Source organism: Choristoneura fumiferana, chromosome 6 (genome assembly GCF_025370935.1).
Source record: "Choristoneura fumiferana chromosome 6, NRCan_CFum_1, whole genome shotgun sequence".
NCBI lineage: Eukaryota > Metazoa > Arthropoda > Insecta > Lepidoptera > Tortricidae > Choristoneura > Choristoneura fumiferana.
Window position 1 is genome coordinate 17207655 of NC_133477.1, and position 8367 is coordinate 17216021.

General features: G+C 38.8%; 2 protein-coding genes across 2 annotated transcripts in view; both read right to left on the bottom strand.

Moving 5' to 3' along the window:
• Positions 1-460: 460 nt before the first annotated feature.
• Positions 461-1774, bottom strand: LOC141429238 (large ribosomal subunit protein eL22-like). Its single transcript, XM_074089513.1, has 3 exons — positions 1719-1774; positions 1344-1630; positions 461-655 (listed from the first exon to the last, which is right to left on the bottom strand). Exons 2-3 carry the CDS (start codon positions 1621-1623, stop codon positions 492-494), a joined length of 444 nt encoding a protein of 147 aa, XP_073945614.1. The 5' UTR covers positions 1624-1630; positions 1719-1774; the 3' UTR covers positions 461-491.
• Positions 1775-7232: 5458 nt separating this feature from the next.
• Sce (E3 ubiquitin-protein ligase Sce) overlaps positions 7233-8367 on the bottom strand; it is a 9946-nt gene continuing 8811 nt past the window's right edge. Inside the window, exon 4 of the mRNA XM_074089497.1 lies at positions 7233-7630. Coding sequence (XP_073945598.1) covers positions 7586-7630 — 45 coding nt within the window. The 3' untranslated portion in view covers positions 7233-7585. The remainder of the gene's footprint in view (positions 7631-8367) is intronic.

Below are 8367 nucleotides of genomic sequence, written 5' to 3' on the forward strand. Positions count from 1 at the left end.
TCTTTTATTATTATTTATATACGTCCCACTGCTGGGCACAGGTCTCTCAGAATGAGAGGATTAGGGCCGTAGTTCCCACGCGGGCTCAGTCCGGATTGAAATGCTTTGCAGGTTGTGCAAGTTTGCTCATGATGCTTTCCTTCACTAAAAAGCTCATGGTAAATTTCAAATGTTATTTCGAAAACTCCATGGTGTGAGCCGGGGTTTGAAGTTTGAACCAACAATCCTTTGCTCAAGAGGCCATAGGTCAAACCACTAGGTCACAACGGCTTTAATTGGTATCTCAATTTTATAGTGAAATCATTCAAACTGTTTCAATGTTCTTCATCTTATATGACATACATTTACTTTTAAATGGTCCATGAATAAACACCAAATATGTACCTACATGAGACAAGAAAGAGGACTGTGAATTTGTTGAGATTACCATAAAAAGAAGTTAGGAATAAAACAAAAAAACTAGTTGTTTAGCTTATTTATTATCAGATAGCTTAATCCTCGTTATCTTCATTGTCGCTGTCAGCATTGATGTTGAAGTAGCGCAGCTCATAGGAGTCGTGAGCAGACGCCACCACACGCAGCCAATCACGGAGGTTGTTCTTCTTGAGGTACCTCTTTGTCAAGTACTTAAGGTACCTCTTGGAGAAGGGAATGTCTGTAAATGGGTAGAAATACCTCAGTAACCTGGAAGTTGAATGTACCGTGTTTATACCCCACGGAGGGTCCCTGCTGGACTCTGCCACCGGTTCACCCCGGCCTACTGAGGTGAGCGGTGCCCACCCCCGCGGCATGGACGCGCCAAGCAGGAGTTACCGCAGTGAGCAACAGAGAATTGGCTCTGAAGCTCCTACAGCCGGGTTAATGGCCAAAGACCAAAGGCATTGCATGTAACTAGTGGACACAGTAAATGCAAGAGCAGATAAATGACAGCTGGGTTATAAAAAATAAAATAATATGTAGACATTGGAAAAAGGAGACTGACAACATTTATTTCAACAGGCGTCAACTCGGTTCTGGAGTGTGGGCCCTTGTGCAACTATCCTTTGGTTTGAATTTTGGTTTTCAGTTCTTATTATGTTAGACTGCCACTACAGCTTTATTCCATTGGTGAACACTGTACAGCCAGACTACATCCATTATACAAATCAGTAACACAATAATTTCATCTGCTTTCATTGCTATTTTTACTGCCATTTATTAGTGTGACATTGGAGAAACAGCATACAGTGTACACTGCATGGCATGGCTAATTTTACATGGCATAACCTATAAAAAAATTACATGACCTGCAGAACTTTAAGGGATTAGAATGTCGGGATTTAATAAAGGATGAAGACACCAACCTGCACTGACTGCGACCTTGGTCTTATCCCTGGCGACGACAACGTGATTGCCGAGGTTGTTTGTCTTGCCCTCCACTTTGACATGCTCCTTCAGGTATTTCTCGAAGTTACCAACATCGAGGATGCTGTCTTCGGCCGGGTGGGTGCAGTCAATGGTGAACTTCAAACTGATCTTCCTCTTGGTTCCCTTTCCGCGGATTTTACCGCCCTTGACTCCCTTCTTACCAGTTTTCTGGTGCAACTGGGATTTTTTGGGTGCAGGCTTCTTTGTCACTGCCATCGTGGACCTGTAGATAAGTTATGTTATCAACTGCACAAAACTGCTAGAATTTTACACAAATTTCAGCAATTTGTAAAAAATTTAGCATAACCTACCGACACGTGTATAGCGGTTACGGCGTTAACAGCAAAATGGCCGAATTGTCTAGTCGGGTGTTGCCAGATCAACTGACTTTTGACAACAGAGGGCCTACTCCGAAATTCGGAAATTGAAGTTCGTATCGTACCATTCCTCTCACTCTCGTATTAAACAGTATAAGTGTCAGAGAGACGGAACGACACGAACTTCGATTTTCATAGTAGGCCTATAGTAATCTCGTCTCACTCGGCGCGCGGCGCGCTCTAATATTTATTATGATAATCACGTATTTTTGTCAGAAATACCCATTATGGACTTTTAACTTTTCAGCCTGTATTTTGAGATTACAGCACTACCAATATAAAGATAATAATAATAATAATAATTTAATGAATTAATATCAAATAAAATAAAGCGCCCGCACACTTGATTATATTTTACTGTCTTGTTATCGATGACGTAGTATCTCTTATTAGGCTGTGTATCGATGCTTATACTTGTACTATTACCTATTCTGCAGGGCTACTGCTATACTACGAAACTCGAAACATGAAGTTTGTATGGTACCGATCCTCTCACTCTCGTATTAAATACTATAAGTGTCAGAGGGACCGCATGACACGAACTTCGAGTTTCGTTCAGCCCGCTGTCTGGCTATCGAACGGTGCGGGCGGTTAAATTACGACTCAAACGAGTGACATTATTCATGTCACATGAATGAATGACTATAAAGTACGATACAATCATGGACGTACTAGCAACGTACTACCTAATAATAGTACGGTCCACGGATACAATACACATAACTGTACGTATATTGTGAGTACGACCTGCTAATTCAAATCCTCATGTGTACGCGACCACGCGTACATGTGGCGTACATACAGTCGTCATCAGATATTTCGGAGCGGTCAAGGTCAAGGTGATCAAAAATATCGTAACACCTTAATATTAGAGTTCATGTGCCGATATTTTTGGCCACCTTGGTTGCTCCGAAATATCCGATGGCGACTGTACAAGACAGCTATGTCTGTACGATACATGTATTTTTATAGTTTATAGCTCTGGAAGGCAGATTTATAAAAAATCAAATCATTTGAAATTGGTTAGGTACAATTTGTGTTCCATAATTAATATCATAGTAAAAGAGTCCACTTTTACTATGATAATATCCAACTAGCAGGTACAAAATTAAAGTCATTTTTCAACTTGTTTAAAATTTTATTCCAGCGGTCATTTTGTACCGACTTTTAGCATTTTCGAACGGTATTTCCACTAATCTTATACCTACTTTGAAATCCAGTTTTAACAGGGGGGGGGGGGGGGCTAGGTACATTACTACGAAATGCAAAAATCGAAGTTCGTTCGTATCGTACTGTCCTTCTCACTCTCGTAATTAAATAAAAGTAGTCACCGGGACGGCAAGATACGAACATAAATTTTCGAATTTCGTAGTAAGTAGCTCCCTTGGTGCGTTTTCAAAAATCGCCGCCCTGGGATATTGGAGTCCCACAGGAATAAAAGAACCCTTGTGCTTTATTACTCTTCCGGTTAGAGAATATCATAGTGGTGACCGAATGACACTATGCAAAGAATGACTCATGTTTCATCTTCAGTTTCATTGCAATTCACCATGGTTCATCCGTCTCATATTTCGTTTTCTAATTTTTTTTTACCGTACAACGGCAAAACTTACTACTACTAGACACTGGCAAAATTGTCCTCCAAGGGACAGCGCCATATTTTTCTAAAAAAAAAACTTATTTTTAGGGGGTGACACTTTCCCGGCCCGGATAGTACCGGGATGGAAATACCGACCCTGTTTTTCGTATACACGCCCATAGAAGCTCCTGTCAGCTGGGCTACTACGAAACTCGAAGTTCGTATCGTACCGTCCCTCTCGCTCTCGTATTGAATAGCATAAGTGTCAGAGAGACCGCACGACACGAACTTCGAGTTCCGTAGTAGCCCTGCAGTTTCTATGGGCGTGTACACAAAAACAGAACCGGTATTTCCTTGTCGGTGTTATCCGGGCCGGGAAAGAGTGTCGCCCTTTTTAGGTACAGTCGAGTTCATAAACATGTGAGCAAAAATGTTTTCAAAAATATATGAACACGACTACTCGTTAATAATAGGGTCGTGTTCAGATATTTTTGATCAAATTTTTGCTCCGAAGTTTATGAACTCGACTGTACAGTTAAGAATGAATCCTTCCCGTGCCTCATCGGAAATACCTACTTAACACTACATGACTGGTAAAAAGGTGTTTGGTAATAATTTCAACTATTGTTTAACATTTCTTGAACGAGTTTCAAATACGCATTATATTCCTGTAAGTAACAAACCAGTTCTGTCAGTTTAAAACTGGCACGGTTACCGCCTTGTAAGTTCGGCTATTGTCTTCGCCGTACCTCGGTGATTTTATTTCCCATGAATGAACCGTGCTATTCGCCTGTCGAGGTCACGACACTTTTTTACCTGAGACGTGATGTAATGCCCTGCCCTCGAGGATTTGATACACACATTCTCAATCTCAACGCAGCGCTAACTATGATCAAATTAGTTTCAAAAACCCGCGTAGTCGAACTAGCGCTATAGAAATCGTAAATTGTAATTTATGTTTAGCGCGACTAGCGCGAGTTTTCGAATTTTTATAATCAGCGCATGCGTAAAGTTATCTCGAAATAGTGAACTTCGTCGTGAAGGCGGCGGTCGCACAAGACTGCAGTTTATTTACGCACTCGGTCGTGATCGCGAGTGATGTAAACCTATTTTCGAAGTTAACCTCACTTTACCTGTGAAAAGTGATTCATTAGTGTTCGGCGCGTAGTTAAAATAAACAGAGTTAATATTTTTTGTGCCCTGAAGATTTGTTCGTGTAAAATATGTTCTAGTAAACAGACTCAAGATGACGTACGACGAGTATATTTAATCGATAAGAGAACGGTCACGATGTCACACAAATGACAAAAGAATGGATAATTGTTTTGCCGCTTGCGGCTGTGACGATAATGGAGGAGTGACCACAGCCGATTTGGATCGATTTACTGATAAAATAGAAAATGTACTTAGTGATGAAAAGGGGAGAAAATTCTTCAGGAACTTTATGTACACATCGAAGATGAGGGACGGCCGTCGAACACTGGATTTCTGGGAGCACGTCGAGAGGCTACTTAATCACAAAGAAAACACTGAAAGCGGGTCTCACCGTGGCTACTTGAGAGATATAGATCGTTTAATGGACGAAGCTGAGAGGATAGAGGAACTAGACTTCGCCACTATGGAGAGGCTGACAATCGCACGGGATTCCGAAAACAAAGAAGAAATCACAGAAGCACTTAAAATATTAAAAGTAGAAGCCACCAAAGCACTTAGAAGAGAGTATAATGCTTTCCGACGACAGTATATTAAAGTTTGAGATTTTTAAAAATATTCCAGTGCCTTGCTTTTTGATGCATTTTGAAAATTCGCGCCAAAAACCGTGCGTTAGGTTCAGCTTAGGACTGTCGGTACATTATTATAATAACATGAGCAACAGCATTTTATGGGCATTCATAATAGCAGGCTTTTTTTTATTACTGTACCTACCTAGTCTTAAATTCGTAAAAGTATAAAGTTATTTTGTTTACAAGTCTACCTCTAAATAGTTTGTACTTGTTGTATGTACCTATTGCTTGCTGTGTTAAATAGATTGTGTACCAACCAATTGTTTTTTTTCTGCACTGCATGACTGCAGTGCATTGTGCTGTGACACATTCATCTGCTTAAGCAGGGATTAAATAATTTAATGTTATCAAAACGATTTTTTTATTACCTTAATGAATATGGGTCATTAAGTTGTGTGCAGAACTCGTCCGTGCTTATATATATACCTACCTATTTAGTATGTATCGTTTTCCCGTAACACCAGTGTATTTTATGGATGCTAATGTAGTTTTTAAGTTTTGTCCCACTGCTGGGCTCCGATAGAGGGCTTGGGCCGTATAGTTCCCACGCGGGCCCAGTGCGGATTGGGAACTTCACACACATCATTGAATTGCTTCGCAGGTTTGCTCACGATGTTTTCCTTCACCGTAAACATAGTAAAAGAGAACAAGTATGCACATTCCAACCCTTTAGGAGACTTAACTGCCTACTCCGGTGCGGACGCATAGGGTTGTCGACGTCTATTTTAGATTAATTAATTACCTACTGGCAAATAATTTTAGTATGAAAGTTAACTTAAAATTGTCTATTATCTGTGTCTAGAGAAACCTGATTCTTTGCCGCTCTACTACTTTATTATACTAAATTTAAAGATATTATTTATAAATTCGCCGAAGTGGTGATGGCGACTGTGTACGTACTACTCATGTTTCCTACACATAATATTATAACTATACTCCGTTTTATTTAAGATTTGAATTAACGGTCAATTTGTAACACGTTTCTCGTTATTTCGAACACAAATTGACTAATAATACCTACATCTACATTTATTAGCGGTATTTATTATACTTTTACTATAGAAAGTTAACACAATCTTAAATAGTTACATTGTTTCATTTAAAAACGTGTGCAAATTTTACCGTTAAGTTTCAAATGTTAAAATAAATAGAGTATATATTGTTTATACGTATATTTCTTTATGTGTCCTTGCACGAAACTATCACACTAGACTTATATACTACTAATTTACAACTATACCTGATACAAAAAATACGTAAGTACGAGTACGCGAACGTAAAAGGTCATCTCTCGCGAAGACGAGCGAGCTAAAATCGAAACGTACGGCACCGACGGCAGCGCAGCCTTGACTAAAGAAAACTTAATCCTCCTTAAATTATCAGTGTGCGCGTGCGGTGGATGCGTGCGTACCGGCGCCAACCGGCGCGTACACATTTAAGCCGCGCGATGTACTTTTATTCGTAGTGAACCTACTTGCTCTGTTTTACTATGCCGTAAAGCTTGTGGTAAATTTCAAATGTAATTTCACACATGAATTGCGAAAAACTCAGAGGTACGAGCCGGGTTTTGAACCCACGATCCTCTGCTTGAGAGGCCATAGGTCAAACCACTCGGCCACCACGGCTACGGGTAGTTGAAGTATTATGTAAAAAGTAACAGTGACGAATTTTTTAAATGAAGCCTTGGTACACTCACCTGCATTAATTCAATATCTGCCACAGTAGAGCGTGCAAAAATATCGGACACGTCCTACCGGCCCTGGAAACAGAGTTGTATCAGACATTCATGCATGCTTTGGTTGTGTCAGATACTGGTGCTGGGGACTGAATAGTGTTAAAAAATATATACAGTAAATTCCTTTATAGTTTGCTGGATTCTGTTCTGACATGACTAAACAAGCCAGTTCATAAAGGGCCAAGGAAGGTTTATAATTTTCATAAATCAATGTTTAAAAACTGTTGCTCAGTCTGGATCAGGATAGAAAAGTACAACCACAGGAATTCATTACGAAATAAAGAAATAAGTATAGTTATAAATTGTTTATCGAATTCATCTAACTAAAATGAGATTATTAAAACTTACATTGCAATATTGCACTGTAAAATTAAAAATACCTGCTGCAATAACATTTTAAAATGTACTTCATGTAATTCATTACAAAACTTATGTTTCTATTGAATTTAAACTTTAAAAGATTGTAAATGCATAATTTGTATGTTTAATTGGATTACATAAATTACTAACTATTCTTCAGACTGACTTAAAAACTCTTAAATATTATCACTTTACCTACTTAAACTCACGAATTCTATAAAATTTTAATTCCATTAATATCTTATCACAATAAGTAGAGTCCATTGTTCGTCTCAATATTTTAAAATTTAAATAATTCCATTTGTTAAAACTACGCCACTTAATACTGGAGCTGCATTCACTTCTAGGTTTTCTTCCAAGAGTAGTACATCTCTAATGGTTTGTTCACCTGGAATTAAAAGCGTAATTATTAATATCTGATATACATTCTTTCTATCTAGTATCACATTTATTTTACTTTCTAATACATATTAATAAACTTATTTCATTTTAATTAAACCATAATGAAAACCACCCTAAAAGTAAATGATATTTTAATCACACTATTTGTCATTCATGTATAATCAATCTTGTGATAGTTCATTATCATCATCATTATCATCTTAGCTGTAGGATGACCACTGTCAGACATAGGCCTCCCGTATCTCTTAGTAGTCTGTGGGCCTCCCCCTCCCCCATTCATGGACCTCCTGTTTCTTGGGTTGAAAGCGGCCTGGATCCACTGTGAACCCGTGACTTTAACTGGAAGCCTTATTGTATAACGCACCTGGAATCGCAATCGTTTTCACCACTTAGTTCTGTCACACTGTATAAGACTAAGGTAGAAAGAGATGGTGGTGAATACGTTCGCGAACGTCCGCGCGATAGATAATACGGCCCTGGAATATATACGGAATCATCCATCCATCTCTTGTTACCTAAGAATAATTTAGATGTCACAGAATATGGTGTAGTCAACCAAGAAATTCCTTCACTACTCTAAGGTTCAATATCATTTGTATTGTATGGCTTAAAACATCAAATGCTATTTTGAACATGAAACTACCGTGAGAGTCACTCATATTTAACACATTACATGTCGAGCTAAACTCGGTTTAAAACGTGAGATCCGTTACAATATCATTT